The sequence below is a fragment of the Candoia aspera genome, chromosome 9, assembly GCF_035149785.1.
Source record: "Candoia aspera isolate rCanAsp1 chromosome 9, rCanAsp1.hap2, whole genome shotgun sequence".
NCBI lineage: Eukaryota > Metazoa > Chordata > Lepidosauria > Squamata > Boidae > Candoia > Candoia aspera.
Window position 1 is genome coordinate 21,134,168 of NC_086161.1, and position 24,397 is coordinate 21,158,564.

Consider the following 24,397-nt stretch of genomic DNA (forward strand, 5'->3'; position numbering starts at 1 on the left):
CAGTATATATAAATGTTCAGCGATAACTGAAAAGCATCATGTAGTGTTATATCAAAACTAGGTTCCTCAAACTGCTACTGTAAAACTGGGTGGTACAAAAGCCCACTGAAACAAAGGCATCTTCAATTTCTGGCAAAAGGGATGCAGAGAGAAAATGTAACAGATGTTGATTAGGGCAGCATCTTAGAGTGCCCTCACTAAGCAGAAAAGGTCTTGTGATCACGCAACAAATGCCCCAAGATATTGCAAAGACCCAACCTGCACGAGCACTTTTTCCCATCCCCCTGACATCGAGTTCACTCACCAGGCCTGACACACTTCCACGTTTTGCTCCTAGAGTTATTTTTTCTCAAAATCCTGTCTCCCTGCCCCCCCCCCACCATTGATTTTGTGACAGTTCTTTGGGGTAATTGAAATCTCCATGCACCGTTAAGGCATTTCACTCTTTGATATAGCTGCACCTTTAATAGTTTTCAAGGTAGAAGAAGAGGAAGGGGAAGAAGCCAACAAGAGAAGAACTGGGCAGATGAGCAAGCAGAGAGAAACGGGTTCTTAGAAAGTTCTTTTGCAAACAGGAAGTTCCAACTATTGTTGCAAGGCAAGTACGTTTGAAGACTAGCTACAGTGCCTCATTTTGGGCAACACATTTACTCCTTCCTCTATTCACCATCATGGATTCTGTTCATGTGAGTGAAAAATATTCAAAGGAAAAAGATGAGTCCAAGGAGAAGAAATGGGAAATGGACAAGGCTGGAGGAAGGGGGCCTACTGGCTTAAGGAAGGGTAGTGATCCGTTGTAAATAAATCTGGGGATTTGACCTGAGCACACATTGGGAAGGCAGCAGATATTCCGCTGCATTGAATGATCACATGCATGTTAGACTGCAGCTGTACTGGGCAATAGGATCACTGCAATGTCTCAGAGACAGAATGGCTCCAGGGCAGATATTCCTCCAAGCTTTTGGTACTGCTGCTGGTTCTTGCACAGCAATTCAAATAGTGGCTGTTATATTGGTCTTCACATCTACAATCTCTTGCTGACTTACGTAGCTCCGGCATTCAGGCAACTGCAGAGTTGATCCCTACAGTATCTTAAGTTTTCTTTTTTCATCTAAATGCCTACTTCACTTTAAGGAAACGGCAGCTTGTAAATTTAAAATTCCCAGGCTGAGGAGCATGAAAGGAGAAGTTTGGGGATCAGCACAAAGTTAATGGGGCTTTCTCAAAGCATCTCTCCCTAGGGTTAGGTGAGGATTATCCTACATTAATGATTTTATGCTGCATTCTGACAACCTGTCTGAGCCTCTGGAAGAGGACAACATACTGAACATATTTAAATAAACCCATATGAAAATGTTTCTCAGACACCCACCTCAGGAGTGCCGCAGTCACATTTCTCTCCAGGTTCCAAAATGCCATTCCCACAAGCTGATTTGCCTTTTGACATTCTCTTCCTAGAGTATAATTTCAAATTTGGCCGATTAGAAAGGCAAGGGGCGCTTCTGAACTTAATGAAATTTTGGAAGTCTTCAATGCTGCAGCTGCTGAATCTTTTAATTCCATTTGAATTACTGGAAAAAGAAAAAGGGAAAGAATATGTATGACATTATCACCTATCCATCTCTCTTTCCAATATACGTATTGCAAATACGCACCACATCACAAAACTTATGTGCATGTGGTTAAGCAACTGAAGAAAAATGGAAGAGGACAAGCTCGCTGCCTGTTGATCCCCATCACTGTGTTTCTTTATCAACAGATGTGCAGAGATTTCTCATACTTGAGGAGAACAACTTAAGGGGGAACATAACAAAGGTTGCACATAGTTTAGCCTTGGTCGTGGCCACAAGGGCACTCTGCAAGTGGTGCTAATCATGTTGAGGTTAGCAGCTGCCTTTTAGTTTAATGCCACAGCTCTGACATGGTCCTCAAGATAGCCACACCATCCTGAAGTTACACTTGCAATAGAAAAGAGAGACTCCCCAGGCAGATCGTGCACATACACAGAGAAACAGAGACAGCATGAGAAAGACAGTAGCCATGTATGAAATAGGGAAGGTGTCATCCCGAAATGCTGACTGGGCACATTTATTTCAGAGTTACTTTGCACCACCTCCAACTTGCCACATTTGGCACAGCTTCTCCCATAAGATCTGTCAGGGGGCATTTATTTATTTATTTATCCAATTTGTTTGGCCGCCCGTCTCAACACATGACTTTGGGTGGCTTACGAGGATTAAAAACAAGGGGGGGAAAAGTCAACATAACAAAAACGAGGGTTGATATGCTCCCAGTCCCATCAATAAAGCAATGCCATCTTCTCTGTAGCTGCTCCTGCCTTTTGGAACAGCATACCCTGCAAAATCTGCAGAGCCAAAACCTGCTTTTAGGAGGGCCTTTAAAGTCTGGTTCTTCCCACCGGCACCAGGTGGGTGATGCTGTGTGGGACTGTTAGATATGTAACTGTATGTGGTAGAGTTTGCTTGCCAGTTGTTTCTTATTACTACTGGTAGTCCTCACTTAATGACCCCTTGTTCAGTGATGGTTCAGACTTACAATGGTGCTGAAAAAAATAACTTACAACAGCACTTATGCTCACACTTATGACTGTCGCAGCATCCCTGCAGTCATGTGATCACGATTTGGGCGCTTGGTAACCAGTTTGCATTAATGACATCGCAGCATCCCGTAGTCACATGATCACCATTTCTGACCTTCCCGGCCAGCTTCTGGCAAGCAAAACCAAAGGGGAACTGCGTGATTCGCTTAACAACCACCGCAAAAAGGTCATAAAATCAGGTCAGATTCACTTAATGACAGCTTTGCTTAGCAACCAAAATTCCGGTCTCAGTTGTGCTCTTTAAGCAAGGACTACCTGTAGTTTTACTTCTTATTTTTAATCCTCTGTAAACCACCCAGAGTTGTTAGCAAGTGGGCCGCCCTGGAAATTGACTAAATAAGTGAAAATACAGAAATCTGTATGTATTGTGACAACACGGGGCCTACTGCAAAATCTGTTTTACTAATTTGAGCCCATGGAAACTATTATGAACACTTTCCAACCTAGCAGCCTATTGAAGAATCCAGCATGTGTGAGTTTTCACTTTGTATTATTGGAAACATTGCTAAGTGCATACCCACCAGGCTCCACCCTAACCTTCAAGCATCTGAACTGGGTAGGTGAACACCCTGTGATCCACCAGTCTCTACCCCCAATGTACACATAGCACAGTGATGTGTAAGCACTCTGTCTCTTGGCCAGCAAAAGCCAATCGAGCAAGATCACATACTGAGTATGGCCCCCCAGCTCTATTCCAGCTATGGAGGACAGACACGAAGAACAACAATACTTGCACGGCATTTGTGTGCATTACACAGATGTGTCCTGGACATTTGCACTCTTTGCCATCTTCATATTCCATCCCCAGGTTGAAACCCAGCAGTTGGGCCACAATGACTGAAAAAGTCTCCAAAGTTATCGCCTTCTCATACTAGAAGAAAGGAGAGAAGCTAAACAAAGGAATCAAAGTATTTCACCCAGTTGGGAAGAACAATGAAATATCAATGAGTCTATCACAGCACATTTTCGTTTTTTGTTGGTTTTGTAGATCTGAAAGTCGTATTCTATATTGATTTAGACCAGTGTTTCTCACCCTTGGCAACTTCAAGCTGTGTGGACTTCAACTCCCAGAATTCCCCAGCCAGCATGGTAGAGAAACACTGATTTAGACCGCTCTTCTCCTGAATCATTTCTGCCTTTTTAATCAACTGATTCATCCTACAGCTTGGTAGGACCACTGTGTTGAAAGTGTGACATGTGCGTTTTTCCCCCTGTCTTGGAATTGGCTTTGGATGCCAGCTGGGATCGCTGATGCTGTTGGACTACAACTTCCATTATTCACAGTCACAAGCTAGTCACTGGAGATGATGAGAGCTGTAGTCCAGCAGCATCAAGAAACCCCATGTGGTGATAAAAAAACAGGAGCAATTGACCAGGCAGAATGGGTGTTGCAGTATTTCATTGCCAGCAGCTTAACACAGCGCAGCAAAGTCTGTCGAGCCGCTGAAGCAGTTCATCCCAGATTGAAAGGGGTCCATAAACCCCCATTTGAGATGGAAGGCACAGCTGGAATTGGGAGAACATGTTGTGGTCGCTCTCACAAAATGGCCACCATGGTTAGTTTGGCCAGTAACAAAATTCCTATCTACCAGAAGGCCAAACTGGTAATAATGGTTTCCACCATCTCCTTTAGTTTCTAGCTGCTCCCCAGCACCCAAACAGATGCATCCAAAGTGGGAAGTCAAAAACAAAAGTCAAGGGGGTGTGGTGCCTAAAACTGTGCAAGTGAAGCCCCGGTTGTTTTACACAACACACATAAAAAGGGGTGGGGCTTCAACGGCATGGCTGTGGCTACCATCTTGATTTCTTGACACCCCCTTCCTCTCCGATGCCCCCAAGCTTCCCTCCATCATTGGGAGGGGCAGCTGGGCACATTTCCAAACAAAGCAGGAAATTGCAGGGACCGGATATTTTTATCTTCTAAAAATCCCTGCAAGACCCATTTGAGCAAAAGACATCCTCCAAATAAAGATAATGCTGGCTTATCGGTGCTTTGTTTTGCAACTGTGAAGGAATGTAGATCTGACCTTGGGAAGAGGAGGAGGAGGAGGAGCAAGACATTGAAGGAGGGATTTTGAGGTTGCTCAATCCTGAGGAACAGGAGAGTGTGGGAAAGAAGGGAAAAAGGAAAAAAAGTGCCTTGCTTTTAGTATAAGTTGGGAGAGAGAGAAACTTGGACAGGCTTTCAAGATTGATGCTGGCCCTTCGAAGTAGGCCAGATCAAGAAACAGGCACAGCAAAGATTCCAGGGACTCTCTTTATTGTAGTAAGGTTGAATAACAAAATTTGAAAACCTGTCCAAATTTCTCTTTGTCCCCTCTTAGACTCCACAGAAACAAGGTGGGGTCATTTTGAATTACTTACCCACGCTTCCTTCTTTCTCAGAACTGAACAGTTTTTGTGGAGTCCTCGGTGCTCTCTGGGCTTGGTTGTTCGCTTGCAGACGTTTCATTACCCGACTAGGTAACATCATCAGTGCGAGGGAGGGTGGGGTTTGCTCCCTGTTTATACACAGTAGCTTGCCCTACCAGTGTTGGGTGGGTGTGGTTTTAAGTAAAACAAAAGACCCAGGAGCCCAAGAAGAAAAAACAGGAGTTATTTACAACATACAGTGCAAAGACTGTAACAGCCATTATGCAGGACAGGCAGGCAGAAGACTAGCAGAGCGCATCCACGGACACCAACCAGCAGTCAGAAGACACGATGAGAACTCCTGAATCTCACAACGCACGGACAGCCTCAACCACAGTTTCAGCTGGGAAACCGTCAGCATCCTACACCAAGCCAAATCCAAAAACGCTGGGGAATTCCTGGAAGCCTGGCATTCAGACAAATCAGCCATCAACTGAGATTAACCACATTTATGCACCATTCAGAAGAGACAATAAAAAAGCCATGAAGGAAACAAAAAGACCACAACACCTCCTTGCCAGCAATCAACACCCAGATAGGCAGGGATTAACACCAGAGAAACCATCAAGCAGAAAACAATACCCCAATCAAGGAACTACCAAGGAGAACTACCACACCCCACCAACACTGGCAGGGCAAGCTACTCTATATAGACAGGGAGCAAACCCCACCCTCCCTCGTACTGATGATGTTACCTGGTCGGGTAGTGAAACGTCTGCAAGCCAACAACCAAGCCCAGAGAGCACCAAGGATTCCACAGTTCAATCCTGAACCACAGAGATTCTCTTCTATTGAACAGTTTTTTTCTGAGAGTTCCCCCTTTAATGGCTTGCTATTCCTTCCTATTCCCAAGAGCAGATCTACATCCCTTCACAGCAACATACCAACGTTCCTTTTTGCTGCTCTATTAAAGCATCTCTTACAAAAAAACTGTCACTAGCCTGACAGTTTAAGCAGGAATCTTCAATCATCTTTGAGCCCACCCAAGATTCTTTCCATTTTTCCTTTCAGGTAGCCCTCAGGTTGCAACAGCAATTGGGACCAGCATCGCTGTCGCTAAGCGATGAGGTCATAAGGCGTGACGTCACGTGACTGCATTGCTTAGTGATGGCAATCCCGTGCAGTCCCGGTTGCCATCGTAACCCCAGGACCATGTGGGTTGTTAAGCAGGAAGAGGTGGGAGTTCCAGGTAAGGAGCGCAGGGGTGCCACAGGGGCTGGGGGAGGCCAGGGGAGGGCCTGGGAATGCCGGCGGAGGCTGCGCATGGTGGGGGTTGCTGTGGGTGGGAGAAAAAGTGGGAGCAACTTATCAGAGCAACTTGTGACCATCCCTGCTGGCTTCCCCATTGACTTTGCTTGTGGGAAGCCGGCAGGGAAGGTCGCAAATGGTGATCACGTGACCGTGGGGATGGGCCACGTAACACGAGCGCTCAGATCGTGATCACATGACTGTGGGGATGCTGTGATAGCCCAAACTTTGGGGACTGGTCATACATTCATTTTTTCAGCATCACCGTAACTTTGAACAGTCGCTGAACAAATGGCCGTAAGCCAAGGATTACCTGTACAAGGACAAGCTCAGGGGGAACTCTTCTTTTATGTACTTTGCTAGTGTCTAAATCTGGCATCTCTTATTATCTAGTATCTACAGCTAAACTCAAACCAGCCCAACATCAAAATATTAGCCAAAAAAAAAACAAAACCCTGTGATACAGTACCAGAGCTACTCCTGCATCAAAATTTCGGAGGCACAATTTCCCTGAAAAAGCTGCTCCCACATAATTTGGCTTCTCTCTGTACCTAAAGCACAAGGGGAGAGAAAGGGTTAATCTATTCTGAGAACACCCCTAAGGGCTACCGATCCTCAGATCACAAGCCCAACTCTTTGTACTAGGTTGTATGTTTTAGGTACCAACAGGGACACATATACGTATACATCTAGGGAATGAGATTCACCTGATCAAATGTAAAGACCAAAGGATTAGGTTGGGCCTCATTTGTCAAACTATGCTAACAAACCATTTTAGGGAGGCAAAAAAAAAGGGAGATATTTGCACTGAAGTTCTAGCTTAAACTGCACAGAGAAGGTTTGCTAAACACAGACCCTATAAAGCAAAGCAATCTATGTCCCAGAACATCTGGAAGAGCGTTGAAAGTGGGGCTTAGATATATGTGGGAAAGGCCTTGGGAGATGGAGGAAGAGATGGTGCCCAGGGAATGGTCAGATAAGAGAAGGCACAGCCCACAGCTAGATAGTGGGTGGGGCAAGAGGCTCAGAAGGGACCTTCCGTAAGTTCTTGGGCTGTAAAGGAGAGAGTGGGAGATTTGTACTTTCAGACATGTAAGATTCTGTTAACGTAGCTTTACAATAAAGTAGAATTAGCTTATCTGGTCGTGTTTCCGATCTGGTCTACCTGGTAAGGCTGACATTAGGACACCTTGTCCACAGATGGGAAGTCCAAGGCTTTTTGGAAAGGAGCTAAATAATTTAAAGGATCATGAATATTAAAATAATAGGATTGTGTATACAGGACGTGAGAAAGAGATGGTTCAAGTCTGGGGGAAAAAAATGTAACTGCTTTCAGGAATCCTAAGGTGACTTTGAAAAGTGACTTTTTAAACCAGATTTTTGTCCTTTCAGGCACGGATCTACTGCAGTATTTCTTTCTGGGAAAGTTATTTTGGTGGAAACCATTAAGACCTTTTCCTGTTACTCTTGATAAATGAATGAAAACTATTTAATGTATTCTTTTAACAGTATTTTAAAAACTACCGAGTATTTTAAAGTATTTTAAAAACTAGAGAAAAAGTGGACTACAGTTGCAGACATCAGGACATGCCAATAAACCAGCTGGGTTTGCATAACATTAGGCTAGGTTAATTAGGCTAGGTTGGGTACCATTGTTCAGTCTGTTTTGGGAAACCCAGCAATGTCTTTAGTATGTTACCAGACAACCCGTGACCCATTGGGTCATCGTTTCAGAGATGTTTCCTTACCAGATTCCTCAATGCCTTCAACAATGGCAGAGCTTCTAATGTACTGGAAACATTCTTAAAAATTCAAGAAGACATTCAGAGATGTACCTGCCTAAAAAGCAGCCAGTGTTGAACTGCATAGCACAGTCAAACATCAGGATTTTGACCACAGGAAATGTTTTATGACATTTTGTATTACGTCATTAAACGTTTTATGAAAATTTTTATGTCATAAAATGTTTTATAAAATTTGCCAAATTTCAATTCCACGGGAGTCGTGGGTCCTGGATTTTTGGACGCATTCTGTAAGTTAGCCCATTTGAGGTAACCTGGTTCAAAAATTGTTGCCCTACGATGCACCGTTTGGCCCAATTAAAGGTTACAAAGTATCAAAGAGACACAAGAGTATTAGTAGTATATATAGATAGATGTGAACTAGGCCTTCATGTTAAACCACAATAGGATGCATTGATTTGGCCATAGCATGTTCTATACATGCAGCTATTGTGTTTTGTAAACCTGGACTTAGAGACAAGCATGTTCTTTTTTTTTAAAAGCACATTTCAAAAGCTGTTTGCTGTATGTATTTGCAGGCACATGTTTTTTCCATCTTGAACACTTTAATATCTAGGACATCACAAGATGAATGAGGATGGGTGTTTAATGTCTTCCCACTTACGCAAACAAAAAGGCCAGATCGTGCGGCCGCAGAACAAGGTATGAATTTTTCCACTGTAAAAACCTCCGGAGTAATTCATCGGGTTCTCCTACAGTAGAGATTTTATTATAGTCTGTCCAGAACTCCAGAGAGGAAAGTACAATTGTTACGTTAAGGTTAGCAAACATCTGAAAAGATAAGAATAAAACAGTCAGATACTTCTTCTTTAAGGGGATTCCCCACACCTTGGAACTCTAGTTAATTAAAAACAGGTTCAGGCCTTCTTGTGGCTAAAGTGGGTTTAGCATTATTTCCAAAAAGAGTGGCACATTTGAATTGTACATTGAAGAAGAAAGCCAGGTCAGAAAATCAGACTGCGGCAGGAGTTAAGTTAATCACTACATGATCAATTTATTTATCCACTCCAAAAGTGCTGCCTGCACATCATTATATTCGGAACATAATATAAAGCTGCAGTGTTAAAAGTTGTTGTTGCTAAAAGTTGTTGCACCATGCATACATATTTCTAGCATTTAACCCTCTGCAATTATTTTGGCGACGTAAACATTTCCACAGCAAAGCTCCTAGAACTAAGAATAAAATGCAGCCAGAACACAAGTTAATTTCATAGAAAACAAGAAGATGTCAGTAACTTACACTATTAACAAAGCCAATAATCTGCACGATGCTTTGGGTTACATAATCAGGGTTTCCACCCAGATAGTTGAACTGGAAAACAATGAGGTGGTACACAGTTAGCAATAAAACAAAGACAATTATTGCATACCTCTATTTACATGCAAATCCTGCACTCAAAGCAAAACTTGGCTTAGATCAGAGATGGGTTAACAGTTCACCACAATTTCACATTTCAGTTAATGTCCACTTTCTCAACCCTGGCAACTTCAAGCTCTGTGGACTTCAACTCCCAGAATTCCCCAGTTAGCATGACTGGCTGGGGAATTCTGGGAGTTGAAGTCCACACAGCGTGAAATTGCCAAGGTTGAGAAACACTGGTTTAGTCAACAAACAAACAAACAAACAAACAAAAATAAAAACAGTACCCACCATGATACTAAGCCATGAAGGATGGGGATACTAAGAGAATTATTTCGGGAAACTGGAAAAGCACTATTAGTCTGGTCACCAAAGGATTGGAATCAGGGTATCTGTTATTAACTATTTTTGAAAAAGCCATTTTTTCCACTAATCAAAACATGATGCAGTGTGTTTTCCTTGGGCACGGATTTCATGATACTTTACAAGAATAGACTTCTTTTCTCAAATTTGACATTTTCATGTATTATTGAAAACTTGATATATAGGTGACATGCCTAGATGGTTCATAATATTTTTTTTGTTCTGTTTATTATTCTTTGACATTAATTGTGTTCTTCTGTTTTTTATTTCTTTATTTTTGTTTATGGTTATCTCTTGCATTATTTTGTAGTTAGTTGTTTCTTTCTGTATCTTTGTATTCTTTTTTTGAAAAAAAACTTTGCAATTAAATAAACAAACACATAAAGGAGCAATATTCTGACAAGTTCTTCAGCCCCAACTTCATTACAACTACATATGTTTGGGAACATGTTTTCTGTTCAGCACAGCAGTTTCTAAATCAGAATTGAAAGGAGAGATCTTGACTGCTTAGATGGGATGTTAATTAGTCTCAAACTCACCCATTTGTCATCTCATGCTTCTTCTAAGTTGCTCAGACCATACAGGACTATTTCATGTTATCCTTGCCCTACCCCTATAATGTTGATTTAAGTGGATAGATCAGGGTTTCTCAACCAGAGTTCCATGGCACCCTAGGTTTCCACGAGAGGTCCCTAGGGGTTCCCTGGGAGATCACAATTTATTTTAAAAATTATTTCAAATTCAGGCAACTTCACATTAAAGAGGTAAGTTTCATTCTTTATTTTTAGTTTAAGAACACCGTTAGTGCGTCTATACAGGCCTCCCCTTGAAACAAAGATAATAATTTTGTAACTTCTGGCCTATATTTGAGCCTGAATGGGCAGGGGCTCCCCGAGGCCTGAAAAATATTTCAAGGGTTCCTCCAGGGTCAGAAGGTTGAGAAAGGCTGGGATAGGCAACGATTGTCCCAAATAAGCAGGAATTGGAAGCCATCTAAATTCAACTACTGTGTCCTCTGCATTAGAGTTGCAAGATGTTTGAAGAGTTGTGGGGTGCAGTTTGGCTTCCCAACATTTTGGAAGGCTATCAAAAGACATGATGATGGGGAGAAGTAGCCTTCATGGCCTTTTGGGCAGGAATGGAACCAGGAAAGCAAACCACTTCCTTAAACTACAACCCTGAGTTTGTGAGTCAGACCTTAGGGCAGTTTTCATGTTTACTTCCCCAAAACTTCCATTCCCACCTTTGATTTCCCCCCCTTCGAGAACAACAAAAACCCCACACTGCCGTTGCCCATTTTTAACTGTCCTATCTCAGGGTGCATGCAACCTCAGATATGCCCCCTGCTCTGTGCCATACCTATTGCAGGAAATGTTCTTCCTAGAATTCATGAGACAGAATATTTTTTATAGTTAAGAGCAATGTTTCTCAACCTTGACAACTTTAAGCTATGTGGATTTCAACTCCCAGAATTCCCCAGCCAGCATGCTGGGTCCACATATCTTAAAGTTGTCAAGGTTGAGTAACACTGGTTAAGAGACTTACCAAATTGTTGTCCAGAACAATATAGACTTCTATGTACCTGTGGTTTTTAGTGGTATCTGACAGCGGCTGAGGATTGACAAAACAAATGCATGTTTAGTAATGCTTCTATATTTCACTTGCTGGAGTTATACGAGGCCAGCAGCATGCAAAATGTGTTATCATTAGCAATACTAGAACTGCTGCAAGTTGCACTATTAAAAACCATTGTTCTGAAAGCTCTCCCTCTCTTTATACATGTGCACATGCACACACGCACACACGCACACACAAACACTCACACACCATCATCAATAAAGTATTTAGGGAAAAACCACACTGCACTCAGCTCTCTTTCCTGCCCACAATCCTTCATGGGATACAATCAAGGATGCAGGGGAAAAATCCATCTAGTTATGCTTGATAAAATCTCTGGTGCAAAGCTCTTCCCTAGGCTAACCAGAAGGAGAGCAACCAAGCAGGATGACCATCAAGTCAGTCCAAAGAGAAGCAGATCAATGGGAAACTAAAACCACCCACTTAATGGCTGGATTCACCCATGAGATTGTTCACTTGGTGTTTGCTTGCCATGTTATACAAGCCAAGCTTTCATGGTTTATGGCCTGATAGTGTGCATGACCCCAGCCACTGTGGCATATGTAACATACCATGTTTGTACAGCATGAAGTCAGCAAACAATGCAAGGGCAATATGGAATCAGCATGAAGCCAGCCAATAATGCATCCTTGAGCCCCTGGCACCCAATTTATGGACCAGATGGACCATTACTGGCCTCTCATGGTACTTGGCTCATGTGAATAGCTGACTGCTGACAAGGATTGGTAGCTATCTGACCAGTAGCCATATTTATTCTGACCAAATGGCACAAAGAATAAGCTACCTCTCAGTACCAGAGTCTTGGTTGGAGATGGCTAGCTCCTTACATTTAAAGTTAACTCCAGAGCTGAGGGAACCCTAGCTAAATGTTCTCTGGTGGTTTCCCACTCCATTAGTGGACTCTGGTAGCTTCATAGATCAGTATGAGCAATGTTCTTCTTATAGGCCCAGGTAGCTAGTTTTGCCACCTTTCTGATTTCTCCCAATGCCCCATAGTGCCACCAGGAACAAAACAGGTCTCTCGATCCAGCTGCCTTGTGGATGAGGTAAAACGATGGAAGGGCAACGTGGAATCACTGGAAATAATGGAGTTGATTTCTTTAATTTCCTGGCAAAAAAGGTAGCCATCTCCAAGTTGAGTTCAACTCCTAGTGATGTCATGGCAACAATAAGTGGGAGCGGTTTGCCAGAACCAAGAGGCTATGATGTTCAGGAGGCTATAAAAGAAAGCTTCCTTCCAGAAACGGAAAACCATTTCTGGTAAGGAGAACCAAAAACTCTGTCAGAAAAAGTATAAAGAATAAAGAAGGGAGAAAACATTGAGAAGCATAGGGCAAAAACAGTAAGGGAAATCGTAAGAACTTTAGAGACTTGACAATAGGAGAAAGAGAGAGAGAAATATTCAAAGCTGAAAACCCACCAGAGAAGAGGTTGGGCTGTTAGATAACAAGGAATGAAAGAGATCATCAAGGGGAATATGGAGATTGTTGAGAAAATTTGTCTTTATTACAGAAGAGAGATACCCAAGCCTGCATTCATTTTCTCAGGGAATGAACTGGAACAATTAAAGCACACTGAGATAAAAGACAAGAATTAGCTCCCTGGCACCCAATTTATGGACCAGATAGTGTAAAACATCTATACAGTAACAAATCATCAAGTCCTGAGGGCACCAACCCATAAGTTTTTAAAGACCTTGAGTGTGAAATGGTCAACATCTTAGCAAAATTACAGAATTTGTCCCTCAAATAAGGCTCAGTGCCAGAGGACTGGAAGATACCAATCTTTAAATGGGCACCCAGGGGAAACCCAGGACATTATAGGCTTAATGTTTCTTTTTAGGAAAATTGATTGAATTGATCATCAAAGAAAAAAATAACTAAGCACACAGAGGAAATCAAGTTGAGCTTAACTTAAAGCAATTTAAAACAGGCACTTTACAAAGTGTATTGGCACAAGCAAAACATCTCTCCTTGATGTGTTAAAGCAGCCACATGCTCTCACACACAACCGAAGACAGCCTTCAGAGGAATTGAGCAAGACTTACAAAGGATGTGGCTGCTTTAACACTTTAGGGAAGGATGCCCTGTTTCAGCCAGTGCATTTTGCAATGGACCCCTTTCAAATGCTCTGCAGAGCCCTATTGTATAAACACACACCTACATTGTAACTATCTTGAGAACTTCAGCAGGTAGAAAAAGGAAGATACACCCCTCAGACATAAACACGATAACCATTCTTCAACCTCACTTTAAAAGGAAATGAAGCAAGAGATCAGCACTTACCACGGTATCTGAAAGCAGCTTGTAAGATGCATGTTCAATCCGCGTTTGGTTGTCTACTTGGGTGAGATCTTCTGTCCAGAGTGGGCCTTTGACATTTTTGCTGTTTATTTCATAAATTAGATGCTCAAACGTAGTTGAGGATTCCAGGAGCTCAATTCCATAGGTGACATTCTCAAACTGTAGCAGTCCTCTGAAAATTTCCACACTGCTATGGCACAAGATCTTCTTGGCCATTTACAGACCCAGCACACCTTCCCACCCCATTGTTCATTCACTATGAAATATGCTGCAGTCCTTTCAGAACCATTTCATCCCCAACCAGAGAATGTTAAGGTAGAACTAAGTATCACACGGGAGCTTCATACCTGGAGCTCCCAATATTTTTTTTTTCTGAAAAAGCTTCTGCATCAAAGTTTAGATTGTGACCATGTCTAATCTGGTACCCCAGATGATGTCTTCCATCATTCCCATTTCCAAAGCAACTATTAGCTGCACATGGAGAAATGTAGGGACTTACTTTTAAGTCTGTGGCTATTTTCAAGAGTAAGTTTCTTACCTGAGTCCAGAGCAGGTGCTGAGTATTACAACAGAGTTGGGAAAGCCTTGGATATGCCCTTGATAGTAGCATTCATTCTAAAGACATATATTTTCAATAGAAGAGACTATCTGTAGTTCAGGGTTGACCTGTGGAGTTCTTTGTTGCTCTCTGAGCTTGGCTGATTGCTTGCAGACATTTCATTACCCAACTAGGTAACATCATCAGTGCTAGTGAGTGTGGGGTTTGCTCCCTGAAGACATGATGAAAACTCCTTAACATCACAACACATGGACTGACTCAATGATACTTTCCACTGGGAAACGGTGAGCATCCTAGACCAAGCTAAATCCAAAACCAGCAGGGAATTCCTGGAAGCCTGGCATTCAGACAAACCTGCCATCAATAGACACAGAGAAACCACATTTACACCTCATTCAAAAGAGACAATAAAAACAGCTAAGAAAGAAACGAAAAGACCAGAACATAGCCTCTCAACCCAGCAGCTTACACCCAGATAAGCAGGGATTAACACCAGACAAACAATCAAGCAGAAAACAATACCCCGGCCAAGGAACTACCAAGGAGACAAAAAATCAAGCAGACAAAAAACCAAGCAGGAAACAATACCCCACTCAAGGGACTACCAAGGGGACAAACAATCAAGCAGACAAACAATCAAGCGGACAACAATACCCAATCAAGGAACTACCAAGGAGAAAACGACACCCCCACCAACACTGGCAGGGCAAGCTACGGTATGTAAAGAGGGAACAAGCCCCACACTCCTTCACACTGACGATGTTGCCTAGTCGGGTAATGAGACGTCTGCAAGCAAACAACCAAGCTCAGAGAGCACCAAGGACTCCATACATATTTTCAAAAATCAATTAATGAATAAAACCATTCATTAATGATCTAGGACACTCTCCTAAAGAGTATGTATTAACCAGGTTTACAAGTAGGTTGTTCTAATCTTTCTACCCAGCACTTCTGTTATACCTCTATTCTCCTTGTCTCATTCCTCCAAAACAGTAGTTCAAATACCTTCACTGACTTATCAAAAATAGCCTTTTCTAAATAAGAATAATTTGTCCCTAGTTATTTGGACAATTGATGTGCCCTTTTGGACTTTTGCAAGATGGCCTGGAACTTATGATTATATTAACGACATGACTCCGTTGGGCAGAAAGACCATTTCTCACCAATCTTAAGAGCATTGTTGGGTTCTGAGCCACTATCTCAAGATGTGAATTTCAATTTGAAAAGCCCTAAACTCTTTAGAACTAAAATAATTCTAGGATTACTTCTTAACACACAAACTTGCCTGGAAACTAGGATCTTCTTCAGAAGTCCTTCCCTGAATTCCTATAATATCTCTTCAGCTGTATAATATTAACTTTTGTGCTATTGCAGCAAATCAAAATGTTATCAATTGCTTTGGAAGGCATGATTTGAAAAAATCAGCATTCCGTGGCTTAATATAATTTAAACTGTAGTTTCAGTCATGTCACTACAAAACGCAACAAAAAAAATATTTACCTGAATTTGTGGGGAACTGGGTTGCACAAAGCCTCCAGGGTTGTATGTATAAATCATAAAATCATTTGGCAAAAAGGATCTGTGAAGAAACCAGTGAAATGGCATTCAAACTGGTATCATAGGATGGATAAGTAATTGCACAGTAGCAGGAACAGGAACATGGTACTTGTGGGCCACAATACGCCCCCAGTTACCTCCAGTAGGGTCTACTGGGCTCCCTGTCCTACCCATATATAAATGTTCTAAAGGATTCATTTAATTCTGAAACTGGATTTTACTTGCTACAAGTAGGATACTACCAGCCTCTAGCATCCCATTTCTTTCCAAAAATGCCTTTCAGCTCCACTGTCATAAACAGCCTAGTTTGCCTTGTAGGACATGGTGCTTTCTGACTCTGGGTTAGATCTGCAATGTCAGTCAAGTTGTGAGCCCAGCCATCACGTCCTTTCAAAATTCCAAACCAACCTTGCCCCAACCCCGAAAGGTTGCCCACACCTTCCCTTTAGAAGGACCTCATTGGAAAGACAACTTCCATAAGAAGTTGGACTTCATGTTTTGCTTTTATGTATATTTTAATGTAATTTTTATCTGGCTATGTTTTAATGCTATTTATTGTAAACCGCCCAGGGTCCCCCACTGGGGGAGATGGGCAGTGATATAAATTTAATAAATAAATAAATAAATAAGGTTGCATAAAGTCTTTCAATGGCCAGTTGGTGGTCTGACCGCTAAATATCTGACATGCTGTGATTGACCTACATGCAGTATGGAGTCCCACCAACCAGCAAAATTTCCTTCATAACACAGTACAGTGAAGTATACGTGGAGGAAGGCTTTTCTAGTGCGTATTTCGGCCAGAGAGCACCAGATCATATCGAATCAGAGGTCAAGGAAGTAGAAGGATAGTTCTGAAAAATAAAGGGACAGAATGGAGGATCCATCTACTCTGAAAACTCCTTCTCATTTCCCTTGTGTTACTCATGGCCACCTTCGGTTTCTGCAAAGGACAATCTACCTCCATATTTTCTTCCTCCGCATTTCCCCCACCGCTCCCTGCATTTCCACTGTTATTCCAATGCATCCTCAGTGTGGCTGGATCTTTCCCCCAGCATGAAGAGATCAAGTGTCTCAGACGGCCCTCATCTAAGACTGGGGACTCCTGAAGACTTTGGTTAAGTGCCAAATACTGTGAATCCTCCTACCTAGCGCTCTCCTTACCCTTTGCTAATCGCCCAACCTCTTGACCACTAAATCTCATGAGGATGTTCCCTCTGTCATTGTCTCCAGGATTTCCTCTCCTTTGTTTGTATCGTGCTATTGATTTTAAGTTTACCTAGCTACAAGAAATGTATAAAAACCTGCATCATAAGATATAGGGAGAAGGAGGTAGCAAAGTGAAAAGGGAGAAATGCCTCTGCTAGGCTTCTCCCAATGCCAGAATTTAAATTTATTTATTTATTTATTCATTATTTATTTATCTATTTAGTCATTCATTCATTCATTCATTCATTCATTCATCGACTCGGGCGCTGTCCAACTCCAGATCGACTCTGGAAGGCTCACAGGATAAAAACAAAATAACAAAATAACAAATACACACTCAGTGAAGTGAACATGAAATATTAAACAAGATGATTTTCCTCGGAAGAAAAACATATCCTACATTCAGCAAGTGGCTCTAACCACACCAGCCTAGAGCCTGCAAGAACAGCCAGGTCTTTAAGGCCCTCTGGAACGCCTAACCCTCTCCATAAATTCCCTTAACACAGGTGTTCCTTCTAAGGGTCCTCTCAGAGCATCAGCAGGGGGAGCAAGCGATGTCACATCTGCCACAACATCATAGCTCAAGTCAGGGCAATTACATACAGGTAGTCCTCAACTTATGACCATAATTGGGACTGGAATTTCCATTGTAAGTCGTTACAGTCATAAGTCGAGTCACCACGTGACTGGACCCAATTTTACAACCATTTTTACAGTGGTTGTTAAGGGAATCATGGGTCATTAAGCAAATCCAGCTTCCCCAATGGGGGAAGCCAATGTTTTTTGATGGAAAATGGCAAAAAAGTCACCAAACGTGATTGCGTGACTACAGGACGCTGCAACCAGTTGTAAATGCAAGCCAGTTGCCAAGTACCCAAAATGCGATCATGTGACCACAGGGGTGTGGTATGACTTTTGCGATGCTTGGAAGTGCTTTACAGGCCATAAAACACCCATTCCAAGGCCACTGTAACTTCGGACCATCATTAAATGAATGGTCATAAATCAAGGACTACTTGTACTGTACCTCATTCAAGTTATGTCATCACTGCCATGATTCGTGCAATTCATGTCATTTACAGGATGACCTGATGACCCATGTGACATCAGTGTGGCTTCTACTGGACACCTCTCTCTCAGAATCCCTCTTCCACTGGAGGTAAAGCATCTGCTTATTAGTGATACTAACTTTTCCATTCTGGCACCCTGGTTTTGGATTTTATTTCCCCAAAAAGGCACACCAGGCCTTCTCGCTGTCAAATAAAAGCCTTTATTTATTTATTTTTAAATCTTTTACCCTTTTAGGAAGGTGCACTTCAAACCCTGTTTAAATTGCTCTGCAAACTTTGGATTGTAAAGGGAGATTCAACATTTTCTTAATAGGCAAATAAATCTATTCTGAAAAGGGCAGGGTCTCCAAGGGAATTTCCACTGTATATATAGCTGTTTCTGTCCTTTTTGTGGAGACTTTCAGCCAACGCAGGTAAAAGACTGAACAAGAAAACTCATTCAGCTAGTGAAGAATTTGACTCACACTCACAAAAGGCCAAGAATGGAAAACAGAAAGTAACTCACTGTTGTTTCAGGTGGATTGTGTACAGCTGCTGATTGATGGTAAGATTATAAGCCTGAATGCTCTGGCCATTTAGAACAAAACAAAGCAAGAGGCAATTTGTTAGAAGACTATTTTGAAACAGTTTTCCTGTTCATTAAATAAACCACTCAATTGCACAGTTTCTGTATAATATTACCGTCCACATGCTATAAAAGTAACAATTCCAGAATAGATCTGTTTTAAACAAGCATTTGGTGCTAAAAATGAAGGCAGAAAAAGTTAAGGGAAAGGGAAAGATTTAGAGCAGGGTTTCTCAACCAGGGTTCCGTGGCACCCCGGGTTTACGCGAGAGGTCCCTAGGGGTTCCCTAGGAGACCGTGATTTAGTTTAAAAATTATTTCAAATTTGGGCAACTTCACCTTAAAGAGATAAGTTTCGTTCTTTATTTTTAGTTTAAGAACACTGTTCATGCATATAGACAGGCCTACCCGTGAAACAAATATAATAATGTTGTAACTTCTGGCCTATATTTGAGCCTGAATGTGCAGGGGTTCCCCGAGGCCTGAAAAATATCTCAGGGGTTCCTCCAGGGTCAAAAAGTTGAGAAAAGATGATTTAGATGATCTGAAGAGAAACCAGAGTGTGAAAAAAAAAAGATTAAATAGTGATTGGCTGCCTTGATCCCATTGGAATAAAGATCATATTGGCAGTAGTAATGCCACTGTATAAAAGCTGGCTTCTCCATTAGAAACCATAAAGACATCACTCAGCAAAATCCATGTGAGGGAAGACATATATCTTAGAAAAACACATGTATAGGAAAGATAAAATGTCCATTTAAGAAAAACATATCTGTTTCAGCTCTAGATAAAGAGACATCTGTTTAACTATAAATAAGGAGGTATCTGCTTTCACTCTAAGATAAGGAAACATTTGTTTGTAATAAGCTAACACATTCCATTCCATTGATAATGATTGGCTAAATTTTAAACCAAAAAATTCCTATAAAAGAGAGATCAAAGGCAGTCCATTTGTGGCCACCCATTCATTGACAACTTTGGGTGAATAAATATAGTATCTTTGACCTCCACTGATCATCTGGTGCATTTTACTGAATTCCCAGCTTGGCCAGAACCCAAAAAGAAAAAGAAAGTGTCTGATCCTTCTGGCAGTCCAGTGAGTTGGTTTTTATGGCTTACCTGGTAGCTGAGACCTCCAGCATCGGAAAAAGTAGCAGTAAGAGCAAAAATCAGAAAATTGCTCCCAGTTTGGGTGGAGAAGATTTCAGGGGTTTTAAGGGGTTCAACAGGAACTTGACGGCTTAATGTTCCTCTTGAAAAAATCCTAATATTTACCAATGTAAAAAACAGCCCAAGACTTTGAGGCCTCTCCATCTTTAGAGGGCCAATTCCACAAATAAATAACAGCAAAAAAAAGGGGGGGTGATGAAAAGAGAAGGCAGAGGTAGATAAATAGAAGGAAGCAGGCAGCATGGGGAGGGCCTGAAATCTGGGAACAAATTTAGAACCCATGGCTGCTAAGGCTATCTCTATGTGGACGATAGTAGAAGAATTGCTGCTAAACAAGAGAGTAAAAGTGATAGGGAAAGGAAAATTTAATATTCGTTGGCCCGAATTCTTATGCTCAACAATAGGGCACATAACGTGTAAGCAACTCTGCATATTTTCCCAGCAAAGTAATGGTTGCCAGAACATCCAAGGTGTGAACAAACAGCACAGACTAGCATCTGGAGGTCCAGAAGAAAGAGAAGTCTGGTTTTGATGGACCTTTGGGCTGAACCATTATGCCATTTGGGTTTTGTTTTGCATATTCTAAGAATCCAAACACTGTCATTCATAAACCACAGCCTATGGCTTAATGTTGTTTGAATTGAGTCAACTGTGATGTCTTCAATAAATGATGATAATTAAGGAAACCATGGCTTAGGATCATGCATGAATCTAGTCTTGGTTTGATCTAGCAGGGAGCTTATGCTCTTAAGGTAAACCAAGTTAGCCAAATCAAATCATGTTTCCACTTGGTGGCCCTACAAGGCTGGGATTTGGCAAACTACTTGACTGAAAGGGTTGTGTACTACCAAGACATTCGCTCATGAAGTGGGGATTCAATCATAGGGTTGCAGCCACCTTCTTGACTTTTTTGGACCCTTCCTGCAGACACCCCTCTTTTGGTATAACATGCCTTATATAGCTAATGGTGGTTTATTCAATAAAGCATGGTTAAACAAACCAAAGTGTAATGCAAAGTTTAAACACAGTCAATTAAAGCAAAATGGGAGAAGTATATGAGAAATATCTGCAGTTTTACAGAAACCAAGGAAATCTGGAAAAAGGCATTAAACTGCATTTAAAATTAAATTAAAAACTGAAAGGCATTAAACCAGGAGGGATTCAAAATTGAAATACACAATAGACATTTATTTTAAAAATCAATTTAACCTTAAAAAATAACATTAAACACCTCAGTGAATTTAACACTTGATGTACTTGTTTATGAACATGTTTCTTTATGTGTACTGTTCGTGGGATGCTTTTAATCTCTTAAGTGAGTAAGTGAAAACCACGGTTTAGTTACCATGCAATTTAGTGATCTTCCCATCAGGGACTTACAAAGAGATTAAGCTAAATCGACAAAAATTAATTTGCAAGAGTGCCAGCAATCTTCTTGCATTTCTAGAGCACAGATAACATCGTTAATATAGTACAGGTTAACTCCACAGGTTGTTTTTCACAACAGTAAATCAAATTATTTGCTTTGCCAAGTGCCCCTTTTATCTTAGGAAATCACCATCTGAAAGAGCAAGTGGGTCAGATTCCAGTGCCAACCACTTGGATTCGAACATGGGACTAGTCTGTCCTCTGCCCCATTTGCTGCCCACACCTTTCTGTGAGCAGAGTCAAAAAGATAATTCCTCCTTAATAAAACGGGAACTACAGGAAGCTTGATCTCACGGTCTCAGCTGCCATGTTGACTTTTTTGACCATACCCTGTAGACAACCCTGCAAAGCAGGTCTTTAGAATAAAGAAGAAATATCCTTCACTTGTTGAAAGTTCATGAAATGTCATCAACTGGATGGATTCCACAGAATGGTTTTGAAACAGGAACTCAAGCATGCAAAGGACTTTGGATTTGATCCAATTCCCTGTTATACCATGAATAAATTTTTCTCATTCAAAGCTTAATGAAGAAAGTTTAATGAGAAACTTAACACAGACTTTATTTTTATTTCCCATCCTCAGCCGCATCTACCGCAAACCATGCCAACACCAAAAATTTATAAAAATAATAAAGCCGGGATCGAAAATAAATAAATAAATATAAATAAATGGCGACGCGTCTGCCGTGGTGCCATCATATAAATGCCACCCTTCCAGATTCGCACAAATGTGACAGATTGACACGTATGTAAATTGCAGCATGCACATTTCATCATCTGCCCCCCCATCTATGGCCTCCTAACATATGCTCAAGCTTCATTTTGTTCCCGATCTATATCCCTTTTGAATGAAATCCACTTCATGTCAATTCAAATCAACTACATTTAAGACAGATGTTCATTCTCCCATATAAACGTTCAAAGAGCTGCATTTTAAAATTCCAAATACCTCATCAGTATCACCCATATAATCTTCAGATGAGTTGGATGGTATCTTCAGTGGATAGGTGATATGCAAAAATGTTTGACACTCTAGACAATAAAAAACAGGACAAAGCCAGTTAGCACTTAATTTGACAATCCTGCTTCCCAGAATTTTCTTTAAAAAAAACTTTATCCCCCCCCCCCCCCCCAAATCAGTTCACACACATTGCACTCCACCAAAATGTGACTTGTTTGGTTTGGATTTGGCAGTTTTTTACGTGAATCCAGCCCTTGTGGCTTGTAAACCTTCAATGATTAAGCAAATCGTAAGTTAGCATATTGTGAGAACACAGCCTCACTATGGCTTGATTTACAAAGGGTGTGGCCTATTAAAAAAAACTTTGCTATGCAATTGTCTATTTACTTATTAATTTATATCCTGCCTGTCATTCAGGAGCTTAAGGTGGTATACCCAACACTGCCACTTTATTAAACTAATCATTATCCATTCAAACTTAACTGTTGGACCATTCTTTACATTAAAACGTTTAGACTTTCTGAACTTTTAAGCCATGGACACTGACGATTTTAATACATACCATGTATCTAATCTTAAAATCACCTTAATTTTTTAAAATTGCCACTGAAAATGGTCGGTTGATTTTCTGAATGAGCATATGTTATCTATCTATCTATCTATCTATCTATCTATCTATCTATCTATCTATCTATCTATCTATCTATCTACCAAATTTCGCTACCGCCCATCTCCCCCCGACAGAGGGACTCTGGGCATTTTACAATAGAACTAAAAAAATAAAATATAATAAAACCACAATTAATACATAACAGATAAATGTAAAACAGAATCCAGATGGCAGCAAACTTTATTGCAGGAAGTTTAGCCGTCTTATTCAGAGGTAGATAAGACTGTCTAGTTTGGACTGCAAAATAAATTGGGATAAAACATGGTTACAGGGGTTTGGGATCAGGGTGCCGAGCGAAGACGCAATTCGGTAATTGAGCTAGCATAGTCCTTGGCCACGGAACAGCCTCTGCGGACTGCAACTGTCACCCTCCCAAGAGGCGGGTTGGGAATACTGGGGCTTACAGAACCAACATGAACGGACAGCACCGGGTGGGGGAAGGTTGGACCAGCACCCTGTGTGATGAACAAAGCCCACAGGCAACCAGCCCCAGGATCCTGGGCATCCTGTGAAACGTCAGATGGCAAATCCCGCCGTGCCCAGCCAACTACTTCCAGGACGACCCTCATTATAAATATTATTAGGTCATTGGCTAATAGAAATACGATGTAGCTGCTATTACTATATTATATGATGGTGGTGGTGGTGGTGGTGGTGGTGATGTCCTTATCAACCCCTCTAGCTAGCGGTTAGTACCATGACCCTTATCAGGGCAGGTGGGCACGGGGGGGAGGGCGAGGGCCGCGGGTCACCCAGCGGGGCCGGGGGCCGGGGTGGGGTGGCCGACTGGGGGCTCCCCTCCGCCTTCTGCTCACCGAGGTCCGCCAGGAGACTCGCCAAGCCGAGAAGGAGCAGCGGCGACGCGGCCCCGCGCCCGAGCCCCATGGCGCTCCCGGCTCTCGGGCTGCGCCTCGCCGGTCCGCCGCACGCTCAACGGTCCCGGCTCCCGTCTGGAACGGGCGGGAAGCCGCGGCTGAGAGGACCGAGCGGGGCCGGCGGGAAGCGGCGCTTCGCGGCGAAACAGGCTTAGACCCCGCCGGGTCTGCGGCGGGCCTACCTCGCAAGGCTGTTGGGAGCGTGCCCGGCTGCCGCGTCTTATCGCGCCGCGGGTTTAAGTCGATGGGATTCACCCTTCCCTGCTCTTACACGCTGCGTCGACTGGGTTCACACAGCAGGCTTCCCCCGGGGACCTGAGTGAGCTCGTTTTTCTGGATGCACTGACGCCCAAGCTAGCAAATGGGCTTCGGAAGGCCCAGGAAACCTAGCTAAGCTTAGCGTAGGGTGCAAATTCATCGGCTTGTCTAATTCATTAATTCACTTGAGGCACCACCCGATTCCAAAACTGGGCGTGTTAGACCTTCACACGACCTGGTTTCACATGTTGGGTGAACTCAGACACTCAATCTAGCTAAATAAACTGGATTTGCACAACACATCCCCCCCCCCCCCCCGCAGCTGCAAGTCC

At 42.2% G+C, this 24,397-nt stretch overlaps 2 protein-coding genes across 2 annotated transcripts in view; both read right to left on the reverse strand.

The window, feature by feature from the left end:
- Positions 1 to 23,874, reverse strand: part of LOC134502750 (disintegrin and metalloproteinase domain-containing protein 32-like) — a 33,728-nt gene extending 9,854 nt beyond the window's left edge. Inside the window, exons 1-12 of the mRNA XM_063311226.1 lie at positions 23,748 to 23,874; positions 22,251 to 22,333; positions 18,644 to 18,705; positions 15,806 to 15,884; positions 14,285 to 14,361; positions 13,729 to 13,918; positions 11,351 to 11,416; positions 9,323 to 9,394; positions 8,687 to 8,853; positions 6,750 to 6,831; positions 3,355 to 3,491; positions 1,373 to 1,571 (exon numbers count right to left, since the gene is read on the reverse strand). Of these exons, the coding sequence (XP_063167296.1) occupies positions 1,373 to 1,571; positions 3,355 to 3,491; positions 6,750 to 6,831; positions 8,687 to 8,853; positions 9,323 to 9,394; positions 11,351 to 11,416; positions 13,729 to 13,918; positions 14,285 to 14,361; positions 15,806 to 15,884; positions 18,644 to 18,705; positions 22,251 to 22,333; positions 23,748 to 23,817 (1,284 nt within the window). The 5' untranslated portion in view covers positions 23,818 to 23,874. The remainder of the gene's footprint in view (positions 1 to 1,372; positions 1,572 to 3,354; positions 3,492 to 6,749; positions 6,832 to 8,686; positions 8,854 to 9,322; positions 9,395 to 11,350; positions 11,417 to 13,728; positions 13,919 to 14,284; positions 14,362 to 15,805; positions 15,885 to 18,643; positions 18,706 to 22,250; positions 22,334 to 23,747) is intronic.
- LOC134502748 (disintegrin and metalloproteinase domain-containing protein 9-like) overlaps positions 1 to 24,397 on the reverse strand; it is a 658,699-nt gene that overhangs the window by 592,168 nt on the left and 42,134 nt on the right. The window lies entirely within an intron of this gene.